General features: G+C 37.5%; 1 protein-coding gene across 4 annotated transcripts in view; it reads left to right on the top strand.

Moving 5' to 3' along the window:
• The window catches only part of PPP2R5C (protein phosphatase 2 regulatory subunit B'gamma), a 69,331-nt gene that overhangs the window by 26,524 nt on the left and 16,375 nt on the right, over window positions 1–26,432 (top strand). For all 4 annotated transcript variants that reach the window (XM_072337208.1, XM_072337207.1, XM_072337210.1 and 1 more), the window contains 5 exons: window positions 15,585–15,784; window positions 22,032–22,142; window positions 22,759–22,851; window positions 22,951–23,081; window positions 25,609–25,668. In XM_072337208.1, coding sequence (XP_072193309.1) covers window positions 15,585–15,784; window positions 22,032–22,142; window positions 22,759–22,851; window positions 22,951–23,081; window positions 25,609–25,668 — 595 coding nt within the window. The remainder of the gene's footprint in view (window positions 1–15,584; window positions 15,785–22,031; window positions 22,143–22,758; window positions 22,852–22,950; window positions 23,082–25,608; window positions 25,669–26,432) is intronic.

The raw sequence follows: 26,432 nt of genomic DNA, 5'->3' as shown, positions 1-26,432 counted from the left end.
CAGCTATTAGATGAGATCAGCACACCTTGAACAATGGCACTTATCTGGAAGAAACACAGCTGATGCTGCTTGTGATTACCTTTTGCTTCTCAGCTTACTCAGGCACAGGCTAGCTGCTGGTAATGAAAATGATTATTTTTTAATGAGTATTCCATATGCTGAAAATATTTTGCTTTGGAAGTTTAATTTTTAAACAAACAAACAATGTTCAGATGCCTGCTCCTTTAAACAGTAGTAGCTGTCAGCATATATATGGGCAAAATCATGGTTTCTTTTTACCTGTGAAAGAGCGTTATCCTCTGTCTGAAGCAGACTGACTGTATTCTAGAAGACTCTAATTTTGGTCTGCGAGTGGGGGAAAATATGGTAAAATTCCTTTGAGTTAGAATAAGGGCTTGTTGTCAAGGGAATATAACTGTGACTGCTTGAGCTGTAGCTTTTCCTTCTGCACAGATCACCTTAATTTAATGATGTGTTTTGGAAGGGTAGAAACCTCATCTCTTAAAGGTGCAAATCTGTTCCAGAAAATAACAACAACAAAATGTTTAAAGCAGAACTATGAAATATTATGATGCTGAGCCTTAACAATCCTTTGTCTTGGTATGATAAAAGGTTCACGTTGGTGAATCTATTATCCCTCTTGTTGCTTGGATCAAATACATAATTGTGAAAATGTATTTTAAGATGCTTCTGAAATTTCCTAAATACAACATTTTTGGTATGCATGATAATACTCTAGTAAGGTTGAGGTTAAGGATTGTGTTATGTTTGTGGTTTTCTGTTGGTTTTGTTTTATTAATGAGTGAAGAGTCAACTTTCTTGTAAGCGATTAAGGAAGTTCTATGGGATAATTTTGCATTTTTCAGATGGCAGGAAATTAGATGGGTGTCTGGTATTATAGCCCAGAGGAATTTCTTAGGAGATCAGTGGAAGCAGGGAGGGGGATACATCTCTTCCATCCATACACGTTACTTCATTGTTTGTGAATCTCATATTGCTAGCTGCTCTGACGTAACCAATACTGATTTGCCTTCCAAATGAAGCCTAACAGAACAGTATTATGTAAAATTAATAATTAAAATGAACTGATAACTCTGAAGCCTAATGACAATGATTTACTTTTTGCCCTAACCCATGCTTCTGTTACAGTTGTCCTTTTACATCACCTGTTGCAGTATGGGTTTGATTTCCTGGTAGCATTACTTCCCTTTACAGTGTGAGGGTCAGGCCTAGTCCTTCGCTCTGGAGCTGTTGTTAAGGTCAGGCCCTTGGACTTGTCATTGCCTCATCCAGGTTGCAGCTGTATCTTTGGCTGTGTACCTCACCTCTCTGGATCCTGATATGTTGACTACCGGGCTCGAAGTCACTGTGGGCTCGTTTGGCAAGCACTGACCTGTTGGCTGACCCTGATGGCTGTCACTAAATCTGTTCTCCTTTCCTGGTATGGTACTGTGAGGCTCTGCCCTTTGTTGCAGTCGGACTGCAGGTGGTTGCCTGAGATTGTTGTGTGGAAATCAGGCCTGCAGAACATGACTTTGGACCTATCCTGTAAAACACCAAACACCAGAAGAGTACAGCCACAGAGTGAATGCATGTGGCATGTAGCCCTTGATCTCTTATTTGCTTATGCTGAAAGCACTGGATCAGGTGGGGTGTTTGGCCTGCTGGGGTGGTAAGCCCTTTGGTCATTCCACCTGCATCAGGCTTTCCAGGAGATCTCAGTTGTGCTGTTGCTGCATTGATTGTTCTAGAGTACAAAGATAGCACATGATGGTCAGCTGAACTGCTCTTTATTAGTGATCATGATGAGCTGCAAGCTTACCTCATCTTGGAACAGGCTAAAGCTGAGAAAATCATCATTTCACATAGAGCAGCTGTTGTGAGTATGGAATAACTGCTGTGTTTCATGATCTTGGGTAGAGACTTCTGCGCGTTAAGAGGCAAGTAAAGATGGAGTAAGTAAAGCAGCTGATCTGTGTATGTTTTGCCAGGAGATGACATAAGGATAGCAGAGAAGGTGCAAGAGAAAAGCAAAGGAAGGTGGTGTTGTCAAGATGCTGCTTTCTCCTCATGGAGACTTGGCAGCTGAACCCCTACGGTGATGGAAGTGCATTCAGAGCCTTGTTCCAAGTAACTGAGAGGGGCCTGGGGCAAGGAATTGGGCCTTCATCTCAGTACTTTAAGCAAAGAGAGCAGCTGTGAAAGCTGTGTAGATCAGGGTGAAGAGTTAATATTTGTCACTGGACTTCAGAGTTACCAGTTCATATTTACTGTTGAATGGTCTTGCTGAAAGCTGTGGATTGCAATGTACAGATTGCAGTAAATAAACGATCTTGGTTCTTTCTGTAAGTGGATTGTAGATGTTTATTCATTTGAGAGGGGCACATATTTTTCATTAGAAATACAGTCGACTGCTATAAAAATATATAAAAATATATATAAAAGATATATAAAAATATCTTAATGTTGTTTTGTCAGTAGTGTGAAAATAGCCCTAATGTCGCTGCTTTTACAAACTCAACACGTGGAGAGATATTTGAACAAAATGTTGGTGAAACTCTGATATGTGCTGGCAGAATTATTAGCAGAGTGTAGCAATTGCTTTAGTGGCCTAGTTGCTGACTGCTGCGGTTGGAAATGTTGTCCATTCATGCTTTTTCAAAATGATTTTCAAGGTGTTTTGCAAGACATGATGAAAGTTGTGTGGGAAGGAGGATGAGTACGCCCTGATCCTGTCAGCTTGCACTGAGGCTTCCCGTAGGCCATCGCTTGTTTCAGATATCCTGTCATCCATTCTCCTCTGCCTTCCAGGGGAGCAAAAACTTTTGAATTTTTGGTGGGCTCAGATTTATTTAACTTAATTCACACTTTGTAATAAGCTCAGTAATTAACTTTGCCTGTTTTTTACATGTGCTCCTTTTAATCTTGAACAAGGGATAATGGAAGGTAGTTTATATTTCATCTTCACGTATTGCTCTTCTGCAGCACATAACCAAAGATGTAAGTGGTAACATTTGATGCAGACATCTGAGGGTTTGGATGGGAATTAGCATTCTTGTAAAATCACAATAAAAACTGCTGGTTCCGTTTGGTATTAACACAGTACTGAGCACCTGTTGGTGCTTTCCCTAAGACTGGGCTACCTTAGGGAAGCCAAGAGCACTCTAGCTATTGAAAGGTGCATTTCTACTTTGTATTTTAGTATTGTAATATGGAAGGCCAAGTTCCTTTGACAATGAGTTGAAATAACTTCTAAGTGTGCTGCATAATGCATTTGAACCTGTGATATGCAATTTTTATTGAAGGAGAGCAGCTCATTTATTTCATTTAAACAAACAAAATTGCGTTTCTTTTTCCTGTAAAAATAATTGGTCTGTAGATATTTCTCTGTTAGTGCTTTCTGAAATATCATGAGGGCTTTTGCTTCTCAGGAATTGTTTCTGAGCCTAAAAAATAAATAAATAGAATCAATTTAGTAATGAATTAAGTGGAAGTAGAGGCCAAAGCTCACACTTCAGCAGTGTAAATGTAGGGTAAATTCAGCATGAAGAGCAGCAGCCATTAATCTCGTACTGTACAAAAGAAGGCTGAGAGAACTGGGTTTGCTGGCCTGAGGAAGGAAGGGCTGAGTGGTGATCTTTTCTTCAGCTGACAGAAGGGGAGGGGATGGAGAAACAGAGCCAAGCACTTCTCAGAGATGCACAGTGCTTGAGGAGATGTGACCAATGCAAGCTGCCTCACAAGAGATTGTCACTGAATACAAAGTTTTTCACTGTGAAAGTGTTTAAACTTGAGAACAAGACTGCAAAAGGGTGTGTGAAGTCTCTGCTTAAAATGAGACTGGACAGTGTGAGCAGTTCAATCTGTGTTTCACAGTGCTTTGAGGGGAGGAATTAGCTAAGTGGGAATGAGGCAGATACCTCAGGTGAAAATTATGTGATGATGCTGTAATTCTTTGTTGCACGTAGGACAAAAAATGGCCTTATTGTCACTTTAAAATTCATTTTATATCTATATAAATGTACTTAGTTAAATTCAAAGAGCAATATTTCCCTTCAGTTATTAAAGCAGACCCCTTTATGTGTTTGATGCCATTGCACCTATTAGTGCTTTTACGTCTGTAGTAACTCTGAATTTTGTGTGCTGCTTTCATGAAAACCATTACGATGTTTTATGATTCTCACTGTTTTTGCAAAGTGCTAAAGATAGGGTAGCTGGAACTTCTTGTACGATTAAAAATAGCACACAAAACCGCTGTTTTGTTTGTTTCTTAATGCTCTGTTAGCTGCTCAGCGGTAGTCTAAAAGCTGTGTGGCAGGTATGTGTTTTTAGAGAACATGGCTAACTAAAATATCTTTTGAGTAAGCTACAACTCATAAACATAACAAACACAGCTTTAACGGGTTTGAGTGATGTATGTTTATTTAAATATTAATACCCTTTAATCCTTAAACACATTTATATTTAGTACACATTTAAGGTACAATGAGTCTTTCTTGTCAGAGTAAAATCTTAGGAAGGAGGGTGCATGGATTAGTAGACCTCAATCATTTTCGACAGAGATGTTTCCATCACATAGATGAACAAAATTGTGATTATTTTAGTGAATTTAAAATACGTTGACAACTACTTCTGAAACTGCAGGTGTGCTGGAAATATTCGAAGGCCTTTAGCACAGGAATCTTTTCTTTCCTCACTCTCCTAATCCAGTTAATGGGACTTCCTATGGTCAGCATGCGTTTCCTGTCCTTTTCATGGGTCATAAATGTTTTTGGCTTTGGATCTCAGCTGAGGGAGCCAACTTACAGTTGGATAGTCTCAAGGTTTGAGCATGGGCAATTTGTTTGGGCTGATAGCAATTGCATCTCACTGAGCCACCTATGCTCTGATGTTGAGCCTCACCTGGAGTTCATAGTCATCCTCGCTGAAAGTTTCCTATATCCTCATAGCATGTTTTTGGTCAGTGCTGCTCCCTAGCATTGTGTAACCAATAGTACACTGAAACCCACCTACCATTCCTTTTGGGAAATGTTACATTGAAAGAGAACAAGTAGCAGTTCTTGACAAACCTGGGTCTCGTATCTATAAGATACTGAAATCCATACTGTGAGTTTCATCAGTTAGTATTAGGTAATTATCCAAGGACTGATATTTCATATAAATGACTGTTAGTGTTTTGCCTGTTATGATGGCTTTAGGAAGGCATCCAGACATAGCCATAGTGCACAGCAGACACATACTGATGTGGTGGTTTTTTAAACTGCTGTTTCCTGAAGGAACTCATGGGAAACATTTTTGATACTTGACCATGAGCAGATCTAAAGGAAGTTTGTTATTAATCGTTCCTGCTGGGTTTAGCATGATGACATGCTTATTAACTCTTCACTTTGTATCTGTGGGTATATTTTATCTTCTTGCTGCTCTTTCTCAGTATATTCTGTATTTCTGTCACTCCTGCTGCACTGATTTTCTTTTCTAGTCTTTGTCTAAATCTTCATGTATGAAGTGTGCATGTATAAACTAAGCTGCTGGAAACAATGGGAATGTTATGTGTTCGTGCTGCATTTAAAACCTCTCAGGGTACAACTGTGTGTGTTTATATATACATATATATAATATATAAAGTCTTTGGAGGGGACTCTCTGCTCTCTGTTGTACTATGAATTCCATTAAGTTAAAGGAGGGGAAGGAGTCATCTGAAATTTTAGCTGCATTTATTGAGTCATGGTGTAATTTGTACTGCATCAAAGGAAGCAGAATTATATCACCATTAGTGCACACTGTCTTCACTTTTTATTCAGGCATCAAAATTCTTGTCTGGTGATTTTCATTTTAACGTGAACATTCAATGTGATTTCTGGGAAAAAAAAAAGTTTGTTCCTATTTTTGTTCAAAGCTTTTAATGATGAATTTTAACTTCTGTTGAGTCAGCTAAATCACTGTAACTACTGCTAGTTGCTGAAGCAGTATTTGAAACCATGAATGTTTAGTGGGCACCAGCAATGTTTGAGATGCAGGAGTACTTATATCTGTGCAGACAAGATGTTCCTCTCAGGGCTTTTGCATGTGAACTTTTATGCCTGACCTATACAACCTATACTGTTGCGTGTTGTCTGTGCTTGGCTTTTGCCCACATGCTGGTCTTTAAAGGCCACACAGTGGAGTTAAAGGATGTTCTGAATGTGTGGTGCTTTAAAGCCAAATCTGCCCCTGTACAAACAGGTTGTGCAACAGCATTTCTACTGTCTGTCAATTAAGATTTGTTCCTTTTAATGCAGTTAAAATTAGGGGTGGGGGCTGACTCTGAACCATTAGCAGAGGTGGAAGTGACAGTTTTGTCAGGCTTCGGTGCTTCAGTTTTCATAATTGCTCTTGTTACTGATAGGTGTCTGAATGTTATGAAGTAAATATTTTCTTTGTAAGTTCAAGATGAACTGTGAAACCTAAAAGATGTTAAAAACTATCTAAAAAATTACTTTTTGTTACTTTTTTTTAGTTGATTGTAGCAGTCTACTCCGACACCTTTCTATTTTGAGTAGTTCTATGGAAGTACTTTAAGATATTTTTACATTCAAGCCACCAGATACGTTTTTTCACACAGCTTCTAGAACCAAATTCTCTTACCGCTTCTCTAAAGTGAAAGCACGTCAATGTCAGAGCTGTTTCAGAGGTTTCCTATGTTCATTCACATACTGGAATGAAAATTGGCAAGATGATCAGAGCTTGAACTTCCATAAATAGATTAAGAGAGGTGTGTTATCTGCTCTCTGCTAACACGAGAATGAAGGCATCTTTTTGGAATAAATGTGTTTGCCAATGTCTGTGAGGAAATGATGTTGTATTGTGCAGTAGTGATTGTTTTGAATGGAGTTCAATGGAGAATTCTTAAGCACCCATTACTAACAAAATGTGCAGGTGTATTATGTCTTCAATATCTACCTGTCTTTAAAACATGGTAGTGTTGAAACCAGGTATTTCAGTACATTTTGAAATGGACATAATTGGTTTTCACTTACATGAGTCAAAACTTCCTTCTCTAAGACATGAATTTTAGTTCCCAGTAATTGTTGTTAGAGTTTGAAGTAATAGTCCTTGGCTGTTCACATGGCAAGGAGTGGCTGCTAAGAAAGTTACTGACCTAGTTAGTTCTAAAGTTACTTTCCAAAACATTGCTGTTATCGTTCTTTAGTGCTTCTTTTACCTGAGATGTGTCACACACGGTTCCTAAATTCCACAGGCATATGGAGCTAACAAAGTGTTGTTTATAGCAGTAACAGAAAAACTCCACTGCGCTGAACAATAGAATTTTTCAGTAGTACACTCAGTGGTACTTGGTATCTGTTGAAAGGTCCTTCAGAACCTCTGGTTACTTTCACTGTTACAGCCCTTCCTATGGATAGACTTTTCAAAAAGACCTGCATTTTCCACATCCTATTTCTAATTTTGAAAATAATGGAGAATTTAGAAAGTTCATTTAGATTTTTTTTTACCAAGGAAGTTATGGGCCTGTTTGATTAGGTTAAAAATAAATGTCAGCTTACCACAAAGTGGCAAATCCATGCAGCTGTGTTTACGTTACAGCTTACTAAACTTCTTGCGTGAAGTTACATTGCATTGGAATGTGGAACTCTTTAAGTTTGGCCATATGGAAAAATAAACCATGGTTATGCTTTCTTATCTATTATGTCATCTCTTTAAGTCAATATGTGACCCAGCATTCTTCAGTGAAATCTTGTTTAATCTGCTAGTGCTTATTCTGAATCCCATCATTAAATTTATGTATTTTATCATTCAGAAGTGCCAAATGGAAGACAGGCAGTAATCCAGGTTTTAGCAAGTGGAACACTGAGAGGAAGAAGCGGGCTCATAGCTGTTTAGGAAATAGCCTAGATCTTTTATATTTTGGTGGTTGGTTGTGCATTGTGTTATATATTAACGTAACTTAAATCTGGTTTCACTGGTGTCCTTGGCTGTAGCTCTTCATTTTTTCAGTGACTTGTAATATATAAAACTCTTATCTTTAATAAAATCAAATGCAGTTGAAGATGTTGCTTATTATGGCTGTTTCTGCAACGCTTCAGACTGTTGTACTATGTAAGGTGGACACAAGGTTAGTTGCATATTGCGATTAGATGCTAGGAAGAGCTAGGAAATAGAGATTTTTCCCATACGTTAATACTAGTAAGTCCTTTGTGTTTAAAATGGGTGTTACTGTCATATTAACTGTGTGAGTGCCCCAAAGCACCGACAGCTCTTCCATCTCTTTGGTTTCCCTCTTCCCTTGTTAAGACAAGGTTTTTTTTTCTTTTTCCCTTCCGCTGTCTGTCTGATTTTACTCACTGTCATTTTTCTCCCTAATTTTCAGGTGGATTTTTTATTTCATTAGCTCAAGCCCATTTCTGCTTGTTACACTTGTCATTTCCTGTATAAGCATTCATGTTTTTTCTCTTTATGTGGTACATTGCCATTCAAGTATTTATGCACTTGTGATTTCTTCTCTATAATTTTTAGTATGTTTTAATCTAGGCTAAAACTGCTTATTTTGGTTAGATTTGAAGTACATATCTGTTCTCAAGGTGCTCTTTTGTTTTTAATTTCATGTGATTTTGAAGAAAATAGTGGATTTGAGCTAACCTCCTTTTTAAGGCAGGTCTTTAGAGGCAGGATGATTTTGTTCCACTTCTGAAAATTCATTGCATAATGAGGTGTGGAGCTCACTTGCTGTTTATCCACTTTTCTCATCGATAGTTATCATGTGCACCTGAAAAAGGTGTTGCTGGGAGTCATTTCAGAGCCCCAGATTGCTTAATATTTAAAATTGTGCCAGACTGCATAGAATGTTAGCAAGCTTTTTTCCTACTTGATTACAAGTTCTTAATCTTTCTTATGACTTCAGGCATCTTTCTCCTCCTACCTCCTCCATCCAATGGCTGTTCTATGAGGTTAAGACTAGTTTCAGACCCAAATTGTCAGAGGTACACTTTTGGTTTTAAGTGGACTGTGTTTGATCCAGGGAGCAGATTAGCATAGAAGCAAAGCCAGTGCTGTTACTGGATAAATAAGTCTAGATTTTCTCTGCCAGCCAGGATTTCAACAGAAAACTAAAGTAAAAATACAGTTGACCATCCAGAAATGTGAACAATTTGAAAATGAAATGGAACTTGCTTTTGATTCGTAGCTAGAAAATGTGCCATGTGTGTTGTTTCAAGCATCGTTTTTGAACTTCATACATAGAAAAATATTTTGGGTGCCAGTCTTGTTCAAGTGCATGAATATGGAACAGCAGAAGTTAAGAGCAGCGCAGTTCCAAGGACGGTAGGCAGTTACAAATTACTGTTACCTGGAGAACAGCCAAAAGGTATTGATGGCAGCAGCTCAGTTCCTTGAAGGCAGAGAGGAGTGGAAATAGCCACTGCTTACAGCTGCTTCTCATTTCTCTCCTGGAATGCTCCTGAGAACCATGATGCTGCATAAAGGCAGCAGGTCATGCTTATGAAGTTTCAGGCTGCTGCATGAGCATCAGTTCAGATGGAATGCGTCCATCTGTTGGTCTCAGCTCACCTTCTCATTGGCCTAGAACAAAACAACTACAATAGCTATTCAGACTATCAGAGCAGTTTATTGTTTTCCTTACAAAAGCTGTGAGTGCCTGTAATTTTAATTATTGAGCAGGAGTTGCTGGAGAATGATGGGCTTTGTTGTTCTGGGTCGGGCTGAATGTTCATCCGACCTTCAGCATCCTGTTTTTGACAGGAAATACGTTCTTGAAAAAGAAAGGAGGAAAAACTTGAGAACTTCTCAGTAGGAGTGTACAGAAGTGTAATACATGGTAACTGCAGTAGGACCTCAGACTTGGCAGGAGTTGTAATAAGACTCAGCTGCAGTTCTGTTATGACACTGAATGTATCTTTTATGTTCAGTAGTGAGATAAAAGTTTGTTCCTTTTCTGTGTCTATTATTTTTATGTCATACTCTCTTGAATTTAACACAAGTACTGTGTTTTTCCTTGGGTGTTCCTGTGGCTTTGATCACTGTGGTCATTTTTGTTGTATTAAGTGTCTCTTTTGTCTCCCCTCAAAATAGACAAGCAAAAACCCCATATTTCTATAGGTTTAAGTAGAGTTCCACAGAAAGCGTTTTGCTGTTGATATTGTTTTGTGTGTTTTTGCAGTCCACTGTATGCATCGTAATATTTTGCTTGTTTCAGGTAATCTGCAGCAGAACTCCCACTCCCAGGGCTGCTAGTTACTGTAGGCAACGTATTGCATATTATATGTAATTATAGTAATTTCTTGCATTCCTTAAGTGTATTTTAAAGCACTGCTAGAAGTAATAGCGTTAATTAAACTTCCCATGCATGAACTGGAACATTTTCTCCCAAACCTCTTATTTCTATTATCACCTATTAAGATAAAACACCGTTATCTAGGGGAGTTACGTCTCTTACTGTTAATTAGTTCTGTCATGTTTTCAATAAAATCTGCTGAAGAAAATCAAAGAGAACTGTAATGAGCATGTCAAGTAATAGAAATGCAGTGAAAGTTCTGTAATCCAGAGGAATATCCCTTGATTGAGACTTGAACAGTAATTTAATCATTTCAAAATCAGGTAGATACTTTAAATTGAACTTGATCAAATGTTAGACGGGCTCTTTGGGATTCTTTTTTAAGACTTGATCACTAGTTCTGGGAAGAAAAAGTGATAATTCTATTAAAGCAGCGTTAATTTTCTCATGTTCTGCAATCCCTCTGCCTGCATGTCTGGCAGTTCCCATTTCCTTCACTCTGCATGTTGAACGCTGCTTATTCTTTGAACAAAATGCTGTAGTAATATTACCTGGAATGTCTGTGGAAGAAATGGTTGTGGCAAGTTACCAAACTGCTCACATTGAAGCACAACTGTCGTGCAGATTGCAAAGCTACTAATGCTGCTTGCTTTTCTAATGACATCCAATTTAAATGACACTAATACTTGCTTTGGATTGCTGGAAGGAGCTGTATTGTGTTCACAGTATGCTTTGTGGTATATGCTGGAGAGCACCCTAATTTACAGTTAAATGTCATTTCTCCATATCATTTAAATATCAGGCCAGGACTTCTGCTCTACACATTCGTCCTAAGGAAGCGGTTACTTTCAGCATGTGCTTTTTAGCAGTCTTTTTTTTCCCCTGTGACTGGTGACATCTGCTGTGCCTTTAAAAACAAGTAAGAAAGTGCTCATACAAGGAAAAGGATTTGTATCTCCTGCATGTATTTTTCTGTAAATTACCATCAGGGTCTTGTTTTCTGCTTTCAAAATGATGTTGTGAGTTCTACTGACCACAGGTTGTTTTGTGGTAGCAGTTGTATCAGCTGTTACTTCTGCAGAGACCTAACCTGAAAACTTTCAGTGTCTGACTTCTTTTCATTTACAGTCTCTACTTGCAAACAGCTTGTTCTGTGTGGCTTACCCTGTCCTGCCTTACAGCCTCCATTCAGGAGCTGTTAAACTCTGATATAGAAAAATGAGCTTCTGTGGAAAGGGGCAGTCATGGACACACAGTAATGACACAAAATACAAAACTAAAAATGTGTTTGTTTTTTTTTTTTTTTATGGCTGAATAAAAGAAGTTATACAGAGCATCACAGAATCACTTGGGTTGGAAAAGACCTTAAAGACCGAGTCCAACCATGACCTAACCATGCTACCTTAACTAACAACCCTCCGCTACATCGTGTACCTGAGCACCACATCCACAGCTTTTAAATACTATCAGGGATGGTGACTTAACCACCTCCAAGGGGAGCCCATTCCGGTGCTTAACAACCCCTTCTGTAAAGTTTTTCCTGATATCCAACCTAAACTTACCCTGGCTCAACTTAAGGCCATTTCCCCTCGTCCTGCCACCTGTCAAAAGTGAGAAGAGACCAACCCCACTCTCACTGTGAGAGCCTTTCAGATATTGGAAGAAAGTAGTAAGGTCTCTAAACAGCTCCAGTTCGTTCAGTACAGTCCATTCTCTATATAGTCTTACAGTTCATAAGTTATAAGTTATGATGTGGAATACTGATAGCAAAATTACAAAATTGCAAAACCATGACATCTGCCAAGACCCTTGGTAACTCTCCTGACAGCTGAGCACCTCTTGAATGCAATACTGGTGTACTCTGTCTGATAGTAAAAGCATAGCTGGTACCAATTGTACAGCGAAAGGAAGATATCTTGTGCTTATTAGCAAGTTTGTCTGGCAAGGCCACAATCTGAGGTGGTGTTGAGCATTTTAAACAGAGTAGTTAATTCAGAATCAATACCATTAAATATAAAGAGGCAGAGCCTGCCTGTCTGTAGGCTGGGTAAGTTGATGCAGCAATTACTTGGGGACTGAAATGAGGGAAGACCTGAAATACCTGAACAAGGGAAGAAGGCTGATCCTTTGGACTCTGAGGCTTATCTTGTGATCCTAACACTGACTTCTGGGGATGCCTCTTGTGGTGTGTTAGAAGTTACCTGACAAGAAGAGTAATGGGATAAATAACGCCAATTTTGGCATAAAATTTGCTATTACAGTATTTGTGTAAATCTGGTGTCAGGAATTGCTGGAAATCAAGTTCAGTCTTACGATTTGAATTGCTTTATGATTCTGAAAAACTACATTTCTGTTACATTAGCAGACCAGAAACAGTATTTATTAAATTATAGGTACTGGGAAGGGTGGATGATATCGGGGCTGTAACTGGAAACAAATTTTGTAAGCATTGAACATAAGTGATAGAAAAAACAAATGAGGAGTGGCTCGGTGAATAGAATAAAATGTCAATTTCAGAATAATCAGAAGGAATAGCTTCTGAGTAGCCACAGCCTTCCCAGTCTTTGAGCAGTGCTCAGAGAGCTGCTTGGTTCTAAAAAATTAATAAAATAAAAATTACTTAATAACAGTCCCTTCAGATGTCTGTTAACCTGAACAGCTAAAATTTGGAGGTTATCAATTAATTGAAGTGGAAATTGATGGACGAGTCACCAGGCAGTGCTTTCAGTTCTCATGTCCCTGGCACATGGCTTCAGATAAAGAATTCTTCAGAATTCTTCTGCTAGTACACACACATCTTCTACACAAAAATTATGGTCTAATCGTGAGGGTTTCTTGGTCACCTTCAGTAATCATTATTGTACTGAAATCATCATTTCAAACCTTAAAAGTATAGGTGTTCTCAACCTGACAGCAAGTACTCCAGATGAGCACCATGAGGGGTTTGAGGTGAAAGCATTTGAAAGCTATGGAAGAGCACGTGTGAGGGTAGAGGGGCATGACAAACAATTGCACTTAAAATATTTAAGCCAATTCAAAGTAAATGGTGAGATAGGTGGTTTGCCTTCTGGGAGTACTTCTTGACCCGCTTAGTTGTCAGTCTTTCGTCTCAGAGGCGAATGGTAATTATAGCTTTAGTGCTTCCTCTCCTTTCAGGTGATGGTAATTGTCTGTCTGTTCCTTCTAAGCTTGTGTTCTCTGGTTAGGCTCCGGATTTTGTGCACTATAGTGTAGTATCCCTAAGTGAAATCATGTTGCTTTGCTTCAGGCCAAATCACTTTCCATTTTACAGTTCACTTGGAAAAGGTAACCTCTCTAACCACTCTGTGTCTTGTTTGGAAATTCAAGTCGTATAGGTTACTCCATTCATTCTTCCCAGGAGGAAATACTCATTAGTGTAGTTTTTAATCTAAACAGAAGAAAGAAAAAAACATATGTATCAAGATGCAGTTTGTGTGGCTTAAAGTACTTCAGAGTCACTTGCTGTGCTTTACAGAGCTTCTGTTTTATTTGTTAGAAAGTTGTTGACCTCTTTTCACCTTCATTCTAATTCTTGACTTCTTCACTATCTTATCAACACTGAAGTCTTTAACCAGTAGTGACTGATGTACCCTGACTTTTTGCTGTTCTGTATGTTCTTTGGAGCTATTTTTCTACAGATTTTCTTGTCTGTGCTTTGAGTTTCTTTGGAGTTCTTGAGAGCAATTCAGTGTACGTAGCTTAAAGAAAAAAGCCATTTTAGACCAGTTCATCATAAAGGCTTATTATAGCAGAAGCACTTTTGAAAGCAGCTTCTTTTGAGAAGGAAGAGATTGCTTTATCTTGCTGTCTTAAGGATAAGCTTGTGAAGTGTTTAAAGCGGAGCTACTCATTGCAGTACCTGATCAACCTGTCTGCAGGCATTGATCAGGCAGTCAGACGTTCAGTTCATTAGTTTGCATGTGCATGTGGTAGGTGTGTTTATGTTCAGTAGTACCACTTGAAATCTGTTGTTTGACGAAGGCTCGTTTCACTTGTGTTTAAGAAAGTCTTTGTGTTCAGTGCTATGGTAAGGGAAAAGAAATGCCATCAGCTGGAATAAGCAGAAGTAGGCAATCTAGTTCTATTTTGCCTTTTGTCATGCTATTTATGACTCAGCAATTCATATCCAACAATAATTAAAAACAAGAAGTTGTCATGCAAAAACATAAAATGTGTTAATGTTGCCAATTTAAGCAGGATTCCTGTCTTAAATTTACTGCTGTGTTTATTAGACCATTTGAATTGGATGTGGATTTTTGCTGCTGTCAAAATATGGTACTGTTTTCTTTACATCTCACCAGTTACTTAAGTGTTCCTTAATTATTGAAAGTTAATGTCCAGATTCCCCAAAGTGTTTGCTATATGTACTGAACCATAATGTCATGCATTGATTGTTTTAATTACTCATGGGATTACTCAGGCAAACAGGAAGGCACATGCAGAATAAAACAACAGCAGGAGAGTTCAGAAATATAAATACATGGACCGGCTTCACCGGTCAAAGATACTCCAGAAAAGAAGGGGGGGGAAAGTTGGGTAGAAAGGGACTGGAGTCTTGAGAGGAAGGCAGAGGAGTAGAAATGTTATTATCCCTATTAGTTAATGCATTTTGTTACCAGCTGCACCTGAATGACGATAAATTGTCAAACTGACTGGTTACACACTTTGATTTAAAACTTACTGGCTTTTTTTTAATGTATCTTATATTCAACGTGGTGAGAGCTGACAGTGTTATTCCCTTGAGTGTTTTTTGACTATAATGTGTATCAGCTCCTGACTTGCATTTGGTGATTGTGATCTTAGATGAACGGTGATCAATCATATAATCACTGAGGTTAGAAGAGGCGTCATCTAATTGGAAAAAGTTGAAAAAGTGACTCACTGGTTTCATCTGTTGCTGAAACTGAAAATTCACCAATGTATTTCTTCATACTGAAGGAGTATTTCTATGGATGCAACGTAATATTTTGTACACAAATAGAGCTCTTTGGGAAATTCCCTAAGGTGTTTTTTTTTTCTAAGTATGTGGGTTTTCTTTCCATGCAGTACCTATTTCTAGCAAAGGCAAGCGTGCATCACTTTGCAATTTTAATTCATTCTATACTGTTCTGTATTTTATGGAGTTAATATTCTGGACCACTGTATTTCTGAAATTTGTTTGAAGATTCAAGAAGTTTGCTCACAATGACCACAGTGTCTGTCTGTCTCAGGGAAATAAAAGTGAGTAGTGTGAACTCTGCTGCAACGTAACTTATAACCCATTATTTTCACTTTTCAGATGTTCCTCCTGCTGATCAAGAAAAGCTTTTTATCCAGAAGTTACGACAATGTTGTGTACTATTTGACTTTGTTTCTGATCCACTAAGTGACCTAAAGTGGAAGGAAGTAAAACGAGCAGCTTTAAGTGAAATGGTAGAATATATCACACACAATCGCAATGTGATTACAGAACCTATTTACCCTGAAGTAGTACATATGGTAAGTGACGGGAACCAGTCTGATTATTTTGTTGAATTCATAGTTGTTTCTTCAGCTCTGTCAGTCTATTATAAAAAACCTTACTTTGAAATCCTCAAAGAAGATCAATTGCCATCTGTACATCAGCAAAATGGCAATATAATTGCGTTTTATAAAATCTTTTTTTTGCCATTATTGGATTCCCTTCTTTGTATGGTAGAAGTTTGGGTACTGTTGTGGTTTAACCTGGCAGCAGCTCAGCACCATGCAGCCGTATGTTCATTCCCTGCTCCTTGTGGTAAGAAGAAGAGGACTGGGAGGGGTGGGGAGGGGGGAGAAGAACTCATGGGCTGAGATTAATAGGACAGAAAGGAAGGATAAAATAATGGTGATGATAATGAAGATAATAGTAATGATATATATGTGCATGCACACAAATATAAGAGAGTGTGTATGTGAATAGTGCAATTGCTCTCCACTGGCTGACCAATGCCCAGCCAGTACCCAAGCAGCTACTGCCCCCTAGCCTGTTTCCCCCAGTTTTTATAGTTCCACATGATACTGTATGATGAGGAGTATCCCTTTGGCCAGCTTAGGTCAGTTGTTCTGGTTCTGTCCCTTCCCAGCTCTTTGTACCTCCAGAAACCTCACCTTTTTTTCCCCATAGATTTATTTTGGAGTAGTTTATAAAAACTGGGGAAGTTAAAGGTGTCTAGTTTTTAAAAGAAACTGAACATTTGAGAATATTTTTTGTAAGATGAGAATTAAAATCACTTGTGGAAGCTTGACACCTGTACTGTTGGTTGAAATTGATTTATTTTTTTTCCTGCATTCAGAGCTGAGAATGAGAGTTGGACCTTATACTGTACACAGATGAGAATTCTGCTGGAACAAGCTATACAAACTGCTTAGACTTGTGTTTTTTCCCCCTTTCACTATCTAATCCTGAGGCAATTAGACCTGCTTTACTTTTCTGTCATATTTAAGCACAGTCCAGAGGAGTAGACCATGAAACTAAACTACAAGAGAATCTTTCTGTCCTTGTTATGGTGACTGGAGTAGCAATTGGTCTGGGAACAGAATGGTGTCTTTTCAAGTCACGAACTACACAGTTTGCAAACTGTTTTTGACTATGTGTGACATGAAGGTGTTTTCCCATGATCTTTAATAGCTTGGGATGAGTTTTTAGGGTGGTGAGAAAACAATGTAAGTTTAACATAAATATAACAAACTTAGTAAGATTTTGAGATCCTGCTCCAAATCAGTCTTTAAAGGTTCTTCCAAGTACATTCTAAGGAATTTTACTATTAAAGGTATTAGATTCCAAAAGGTGCGAATTTCCTTCCATATAACTTAGCATTGTGATATATATTTTCAGTTATCAGACCTGGACTAGGTTAAATTCAGATAGCAAAATGTATTCCTCAATATGAATGTGCATGCCAGAAAGAAAGAGATTTACAGTACTATTGCAGGAGGAATGTGGTTCTTTCAGAACAGATAACAGAGAAAACTGTTCCATGAAATCAGCCTTAAAAAATTGCTAAGTTTTAGCAGTGGGTTCGCGAATCGATTATATGGATTTTAAGGTAAAATCAATGTAATGTCTTCTGTATATTTAAGGGACCTGTCTACATCTGTCTGTAGGTCTCGTTACACCAAATTTGGCATAATAATCCACCTAGTTTAGCATCCTAGTATCGCCAGTGATGAGTGTAGAAGTTGCTCTTAAAGATGAAGTCTTTTTCTTTTCTTTTTGTCTGTGTGGATGGCTGTGTCATTCTGTTCACCTTCATGATTTGCCAGTTACTCGTCTGTATACGAGTATTTATGTGCATAAGTGTGTATGTGACATTTTTGTTTTCCTTGTTAACATACTGTCTAGGCCAGGTACTTAGGGCAGTGATTTCTACAAGTTGTCTATTTAGTAGTAATGATAAATGTAAATGTAAATAATAAATGCAGTTATTTTGATAAAAAGTGTGCGTTGCAGATTCTCTTGTTTAGTAAAGGGATCTATGATTTAATTTAGCTTGGCTTTTGAAGAAAACGGGGCTTTGTGAGATAGTTCTGTTGTACGCTAATCTGTCAGAAGCGCTGACATTTTCCTACATGAGTTGGGTGGAGCTCTTGTGAGAATTGTTAGCTTTGTGTAATACCATGTGATGGCTGCTTTCCATCTCAGGAAAGGATGGGCAGCATCTGTATTATGTCAGTGAAAGTGAGCATCAATATAAACATTCATCAGCTGTGACCAGTCAGGGGATATTGAAGAGAGCTCAGAGGAGGCCAAGGAAATGCTGTATCTGTAGTGTTCTGATAAATAAGTACATTTGAAGCTTGGATCAATGAGACTTGTCTCTGTAGCTTCCAGAATACTTTCCCTGATGATGATGGAGTACTTGTGGATGGTAATTTTTTTTTGTGAAACACACAGACCAATATTAAGTTTAGAATTGATAATATATAGGAAATAAGTTTGTATTTTATAAACAGATCATTTCAGTAGTTAAAGGAATTTTCACTGCTACTTTTCACATGTTCTGAAAATAAGGTGACATACTCAGTTACAAGCATGGGGATTTTTTTAAGTGTTATTTCTGGTTATGTGGGTAGGGGTGTTTGTTTGTTTGTTTAATTTGATACTCAGCATGGAATGAGAGATTTTACTGAGAGTAAAAGTGTAATATTTGTGGCTCCGCTTAGCTATTTGGATTGCTTTGTTTGTTGATATACAGAGAATACAGGCTGTCAGATTACAGAGTTTGTCATTCAGAGCTGTTCACGTCAAGCTTCACTTGGACTGCTCAGCAGAAGGGAAGAGAAGAATGTGTGCCATGTTCTCTCTGTAATGCCTACTCACTTGAAACTTTTCTGTAGCATTGCAGAAAATGGGCCGCCAGAAAAACAGGGAACATAACCATAACAGCAGAACTTATCTGTGAAGCTGTAAAAATGCAGCATGCTTGCCTTCTCTTTTATTTTTTGTTCACCTATCCTCTGAAGTTACATCCTTCAGAGTCAAGGGTGTCAGTGCTAAAAGTGCAGAGGGAATTTTGGCATACTAGCCTGGATTTCATAAGGACTCAAATCTGATACATTTTGAGGAGATGGTGAGGTTTTGTTGTGTTATTGAGAGGATGTTAATTAATCCTTTATGCTGTGTTTGCTTAAGTATAGCTGTGGGAATTCATCCTTGGAGGAAATTGGGCTTTGTAGTTTGCATCTCATGTGTTAGGTAAAAAGACAGAGGTTATGGGAAGCCATTTGACCAAAAGATAAAGGACACAATGATACAAATTTGTTGTAAGTTTTCCTAAATCTTAGCGGCATAGACAGGCTTTTCTTTCACTATAGCAAGAGCCTGAGACTCCCTCATCTAGAAAAGGCTGTGATTTTTCTTCTGTTTAACAGAAGAAGTGGGAGTTCCAAGGTGTCTGAGGAAATGGGAGTTCGAAGTCTCATCATCCCTAGTTTTTTTGGCATTTTTTTTGGAAGACAGTTGGCTATTGCAAGTTTTTGCCTTTTTTAAAGGAAGGTTGGAGGTTGCTAGTTGATTGATGTCCATGCTTTTAGAATATCTTTATAAATCTCAGTTTTCTTTCCCTGAAAGAGTAATTAATATGCTAGCCATAGTCAAAATCAGACCTGCATCCCTGATGTGAAGGAATACTGTGAGGAAAACAGAGCATGAGGATGATGTTTCCTTCATGGGAATATGATGTAATTCTTGCAGATTTAGCTGATGCAGTTTGATACTGCCTCCCACTGTCTGCTCTGCCATCTGTCAGATGTGAGAAGGCAGGACAGTGCTTACATACGCCAGTTAGTAGGTAATGTTACAGCATTATTCTAAACTGTGAATGGAGCTGATAAATGATTAGCAGTCATAATGCAAATGGGGAAGCATGCCTGCCTGCCTGCTGCTTTTCCCAGAGTCCCACCGCAGATAGTTGGAGTGGATTCCTCTGGAAAACAACATATTTAAACAGATCTAGTTTGATTTGTCAGAACTTCTGGATCATCTTGAAATGATGGTTAAATAAACTTTGATATTATTTGAAAAGAAAAGAAGACCACCTTATAACACACTGAGAAGAGGATAAAGATGTGCATTTGGCTCCCATATCATCTGAAAATTTGGCAATTACAGACAGTATGCTGTGAATAGCAGAATTTAAGTGTAATACTTGGGCAGACCTGTAGCTAGAATATAAATAAACACAAACTGTTGCATCCATCAAATATCAGTAGCAGTATATAAGTAATCTTTTCTGATATTTGTGGTACACACTTAGAATGGAGTGCATGTATGCCTTGTGCTCATGTTCTATGCAGCCAGCTGCAGCTGATGTGGTAAATCATCTTGTGAATATGTCATAGTCCTCCTTTCAGCACAGCTTACATTCTCATTGTGAACAAGTGTCTACCTAAATATATTTTAAAATATCGTAGTATTTTTATAATGAACAAAGTGATTTAATTTGTATGTTTTAAAGCAGAGCTCTGTGCAGTGTTTTAAGTAGGAATAGCCTTAAAGAGTTTCTGAATGCAGCCTGATACACTCAATCGTTATGAAAAGGTAGAAACCACTTTTTATTTTGGCAGTCCCTGCAGTGTGTTCAAGCTGCTCAAAATACTGAGGCATCTGTATCAAAGGATCAGTCTGAAGCAGTAGAGATGGTTTAGGCCCATAGTTTTGAGTTGATCTATATATTCAGAAGTTAGTTGAGATGTGCTGGTTTGATACCAAGTAAGCAAGCAACAAAATAGAATAAGAAGGACTCTCTTGGATGCACTTACTACTAGACCGCAAAATAGATTGTATTTTACTGTTTACTCATCAAGAGTCTTACAACATCTGCCCTACCTAATCTGGATTGTAAGTGGAACTGAGGAATGACTCTCTTTCAGTACTGACAGCCATAGCTGTCTTTATATTAACAGATGAAGGCTTGTTCTGATTTTCTTACTGGAATGCACAGAAACCTGTTCCCTCCAACTCAGTAGAAGTTAGGATCAGAAACTCCACAGGGGCGTAAGAACAGCCACTGAATCACAGGCTACTTAGTCCTTTCTTGTACACAAAGATACTGGCTTCATTTCAGGAGAACTGAGAGCTGAGTAGTGTAGACTTGTTAAATCTGTACTAAACTGTTGTGAGATCGCTCTTGAGAATGTGTGCTAAAAATCACACGAGTATTTTTGTTGCCAACAAATGTTCTTTATTTTAATTTATAATTGTGCATTTCATGTATCAATGTAATTGGGATTATATCTGATTATGTGTATTATATTACATAAGAAAAAATTTCAACATGCACTCAGTGAGGTGAAGTACCTAGAAGAGGACAACTTGAAGTATTCTGTCAAAATTTGTTGCAAAATTATTGCACTGGAACTATCCATGATTATTAATGCACAATCGACACAAGCACTGTCAGCACCCGCCTGCCCTCCAGAACATTTCTGACACTGAAATATAAGAGGTTCTCTAAAATTTACCTGTTGGCCCTTTTTTTTCCCCCAAGACTGCTAAGGACTTGTTTGTCTGTACTAGGGACTTGGAAACTTCATTTTTAAGGGTCTTCTGGTCCCTGCTGTGGTTCACACATACTACAAGTGTGCATCTAGGTAAGCACTCGGAAGCACAAAAATGGTGTGTATCTCTGTGCACACACACCTTAAATCCTTGTAGTCTGCTCTGCTTTCTTGAGGATGCTGAACTGCCCAGTTAGATGGGTGTGGGTTAAGAGAAGTGCCACTAGGAGACGAAGGTCAGAATTTGGTTTTGAGGTATTTCCACATCCACATGCCTGCGGTGTAAAATGAAACTGGTAATAATTTACATAACAATGTCATGTAATCTTTGTTTTGTGTCTCTGGCTCTGACTTCTGCTTTTGAAGGTTGCAAGTTCTTTTCAGGTGTATATATAAATATACTTGTCTAAACCTTTTATAAGTATTTACTTGAGTGTTTAAAATGTGCATGTTTACATGTCTTTGTGCGCAAAGAGACAAAGAAGCCCTACCAATAAGTTTGTACTTTAAAGAGTGCTTCATGGAGAAGTGTTCTCCAAGTTTAAGGCCTTCAAAGAAAAATAAATGTACTTCATTTTTCTCTAAATTACTGAGTTATATAGCTTGCATATTCCTGCAGATATTAACTAAGTAGGCTGTGTTAAGGCTTCTCAGTTAAAAACATCTTTGAATTCTTTTTTTAATCATTCACTTACTTCAAAGTTCTTAAAAGACCATCTGATTTCAGTTTGCAGTCAATATGTTTCGAACGTTACCACCATCTTCCAATCCAACTGGAGCAGAATTTGATCCAGAGGAAGATGAACCAACTTTAGAAGCTGCATGGCCTCACCTGCAGGTACTTAATGTGACATCCCATGCTTTAATCTAACAGAATTTTCACGTTAAATCCATTCTTTATTGATCTGAAATCGTACAGGTTCTGCCTGTCTCCTTATATCAGTTAATCTCTCTACAGTACTTTAAATAAATCTTGAATTTACACTGATAATCTTTTCACTGGTTGTCAGTGTTTTGGAGGCTGAAGGTTTGATGTTTCTTGTTATATGGATGTAACTGCTGTGATTTTAGATGAGCTTCAGTTTGTCACTGGATACTTTGATCTGACTGCCTCAGTTCTAGCTTTGAGAGGTACTGTGACAAACATAGAACAGAGTTTTTAAAACACTTCTGAGCAAGTTGAATATTAGATTATGTCATGTGAGCAGTGGAGCTCAGTACAATTTCAATGTAATTGAAACAACATCAACTTCTTATACTAAATAAGAACATGCTGCATTGGGAGGCCAGGAGCAAAGCTTTCATTGTGTGTTACGTGAATAAATGAGTGCTATACAAATATAAACAGTGTAATTCTGGGCAACTAATTAGGAATTTTGGTAATATACTGGTCATAAAATGTTTTATTTTGTTTATAAGACTAATGGTATTTTTTCATTGGACTTTTTTTTCAGCTTGTTTATGAATTTTTCTTAAGGTTTTTAGAATCTCCAGATTTCCAACCTAATATAGCTAAGAAATATATTGATCAGAAGTTTGTATTACAGGTAAGGTCAATGTAAATTTTAACTTCAAGCTCTATATCCGCGTTCTCTTGCAGTGCATTAGATTCAGTAAAGTAAATCTTTCCTTTTCCCTCCTTGCAGCTTTTAGAGCTCTTTGACAGTGAAGATCCCCGGGAAAGAGATTTTCTTAAAACAACTCTTCACAGAATATATGGGAAATTCTTAGGCCTGAGAGCTTACATCCGAAAACAAATTAATAATATATTTTATAGGTATGTCACTGTCTTTTTCTTGTGGGGTATTTGGTCAGATAAACAGCTAAATATGTTTCAACTGTTAGCAGTCTTTAATTCTTAGTAAGTTCATACCTAATGCTATTACATCTAATGGGACTTGACGCTAACCTGAGAGATTTGAATTAGAGTAGCCTTGCACACAGCATAAATTTGGCAGCCAATATTTGAATTATGTTATTGGATGGCTGGTTTAATATTTTTATCTGAGACTTTTTTTTTTATTGTGTAGTAGTAGTCATAACTGTAACAGCACTTGAATAAAATGTAATTCTTTGTAATGCAGAAATTGCAACCCAAATGGAGTGACAGAATTTGACTGAAGGAGCATATTTACTGCCTTTTCTTTCCTCAGACCTAAGATGTTTCATTCGGGGTTGGTGAAAGCTTTTTAATTGTTGTGGAATATGCTGTAGTTTTTATACTCTGTCACCCAATCAAAAGAAAACTTAATCTGCAGTCTTTCCAAAGAGGTTTAGAAATCTGTTTTAACTGCCTGTCATCAAGTGTGAAAGCAAGATTGCGGTGCCTTTTTTGATCCTCTAGATTTTGTAAACTTCTTTTTTTTCCTACAAGTCATTATACCATGTATCAGTTTTTACACTTCTTTGAACATGCTGCCCTTTTTTTCTATCATTTTCTACCCAAAATGAACTACTTTAAGAAAACAGCAAAAAGCTTCTGCATACTGGCTACTGTTTTATGAATGGCACACAGAAGGACCAGCTGTAGAATGAATTTTGCTTCTCAGATGGCGGTAGCGAGTGAGCCTTTAGGCAGAGGATGCAGAGGAGCTACTTTAAAATAAACTAGTAAGCCTTCAATCTCCTGCAGACAACCAGTAAAGCCAGTATGTCCCTGGGAAAAAATACTGGTGTCTTTCAAATAAACTGGTAAAATTATTTCTATGTGCAAAAATTGTGTTAATTTTTTTCAGAAATCATGGCTGTGTAAAATATCTGAACCAAGCAGTGTAACAAATATCACAGCCTACGATGATTTGTTTCTGAACTATGTTTTTACTTGCTGCTTCATGCTCTCCACTTTCAGCGGTAGTGGAAGTCTGGTGCATGACTTTTAAGAGACTGAGAAACATTCTGGTTGTTAATGATGACTTTGTAGTAGTTTCATAGTCTTTTTATTATTCTCCATGTTTCTTTTTCAATCTGAAATATATATGATAGATGCACTGTAGAAGTGACCTTTCTTTGCAAAATTTTAGGTTGGAAAGTGTTAGGGGAAGAATGAACAAAATACCTCACTCGTAGCTCAGAAGTATTGCAGAAATAAGTAGAAATTCTTTGCTGTTAGGGGTAAACTTTGCTGAATATGAGTACCAGTGAGGAAAGTTATTTAAACTTCAGTCTTGAATTAGTGCATTGTGCGTGACAGATTCTTAAAGAATGTGTAGAATTGTTCAAAATGTTTCCTTTTCATATACTTTTTCCCTCTAAGTCTTCCTACATAAACTTAGTAGGAAGCAGAAATATCTGATCTTTATTTATCCTGTAGTCACTGTCCCTGTGGTATATTGATCTTTTTTCTTAAGTAAAATATGTATGTATATAAATTAGGTTAGCATGTCCCAGCTTATTTGTTTGATTCTTGTTTTGTTTTAAGATTTTTGTATCATTGCATTTAGTTTTGCTTGAAATTGTTGTCCTTAATTATACCAAGTGGATCTTTAAGGAGAAAAGAACAGTCATATCTACCATTCTGGGTTAAAAGCAGCTTGTTAGTGTGTTGGTCTATGAGAAGTTTGCAAATAGAAAATAATTTTCTACTAAGTGAAATTAATAATACTTTCTAGTAAGTGGGAAAAAATAATCATTATTTTCAAAATACCTGAAGTTGTGTGTAGAACTTTCTTGACAAATTTGTGCTCAAGCAGTTGAGCAGGCCATAAGAAAGATGATTGTATAGTAAATTACAATGTTCTTTCAGAAGAAAGTTTATGAAGATGTGATTACTTCTGTTTATTATTGAGCCTTTTGTGTGCACAGGAGTCTAATACCAAATAGCTTTTTAGTTCCATAAGTAGTAACTGTTCGAACACTTTGTGCTTGCATGTGCTATAGAAGGTTGAGTCATGGCATTTGATTGTGCCAGATGTTCTGTTATTTTAATATTAAAAGCGTTGTTTACTGTGTTTTGCATTATTGAAATGACAGAGTATGATTGTTAAAAAAGCTGAAATGCGTGCACTGTTGTTAAATGTGAGTGAAAAGAGCAAGCGTGAACGTTGAAGACACCTTAATGTGCTTATGGAGCGTGCATATCTTGTAGAGAACAGGGCCATCAAGAACACAAAGTGCCACTATGTTTAGAAAAGTTTCCAAGACTGCTTAACTGTTTTCATGGACTCCACAAGGTTTATTTTTTGCTGAGTGACTAAAACCTGAGAGGTCAAAGCTCCCCGCAATGTTAGATGATCATCTCTGTGGTAGATGTATTTCTCTGTTTGCCAGAAACTGAGTGAAACTTTTCTTTTTTTTTTTTTTTTTAGGTTTATTTATGAAACAGAACATCACAATGGCATAGCAGAATTACTGGAAATACTGGGAAGGTAAGTTGTAGGTTTTGTCCAATTAAACTGTCTTGATCTTCAAAGGAGGCATTAAATATTCAGCTGGGGATTGCCAGCAGTTACAAGACAAGATGAAAATAGCTTCCAAGCATGTGGAGAGGTTTAACTTCAAGTTTTGTATAAGAGTGCAGAAACTGAGCAAAAACTTCAACTGCAGATCAACCTTCTTGGGATGTGATAATTTTTTTTATCATTTAAGTTTCATTTTCTACATTAGTATCCTTCTAATAAAGATAAGCTGCAGTGCAGCAGTAATTACATGTAACTAGTTTGTAATTTGTTTAAAAATTCATCTGACTTCACTAAATATGTAGCAGGTAAGCACAGAAAGGGTAGGAGAACCTTCTGTTAATCTCCTTAAAGTAAACTTCAGTGATGTGACTGACAGCCCTGGAATCTAAGTTGTACAACATGAAGCTGCTAGCCTATTCAAAGCTGGTGTTTTTATCAGTTGATTTCTCATCCAGAGATGCAAGCTTTTTAAAATAAGTATATGGAAATACACTTTAAAAGCACTGTCAGTTTTATTTTACATGGTTTTTATTTAGAAAGTTAAAAGTTTCATGGCACTTAATATTAGAAACTTGCCTGTTAAAATTGTAGAAATAAAGTATTTTTTTTTCTTAGATTTTCTAATCAAATTTTTGGTAGCCAAATTAGACTTCTGTGCTGTAGCTGCTTTGTATTGATTTTTGTGATCCATCAAGGAGTTTCATACAAGGGGTTGACAAAGAGCTCCTTAT

This window comes from Excalfactoria chinensis, chromosome 5 (assembly GCF_039878825.1).
Source record: "Excalfactoria chinensis isolate bCotChi1 chromosome 5, bCotChi1.hap2, whole genome shotgun sequence".
NCBI classification, from domain to species: Eukaryota; Metazoa; Chordata; class Aves; order Galliformes; family Phasianidae; genus Excalfactoria; species Excalfactoria chinensis.
This window is presented reverse-complemented; position numbering and strand designations above follow the sequence as displayed.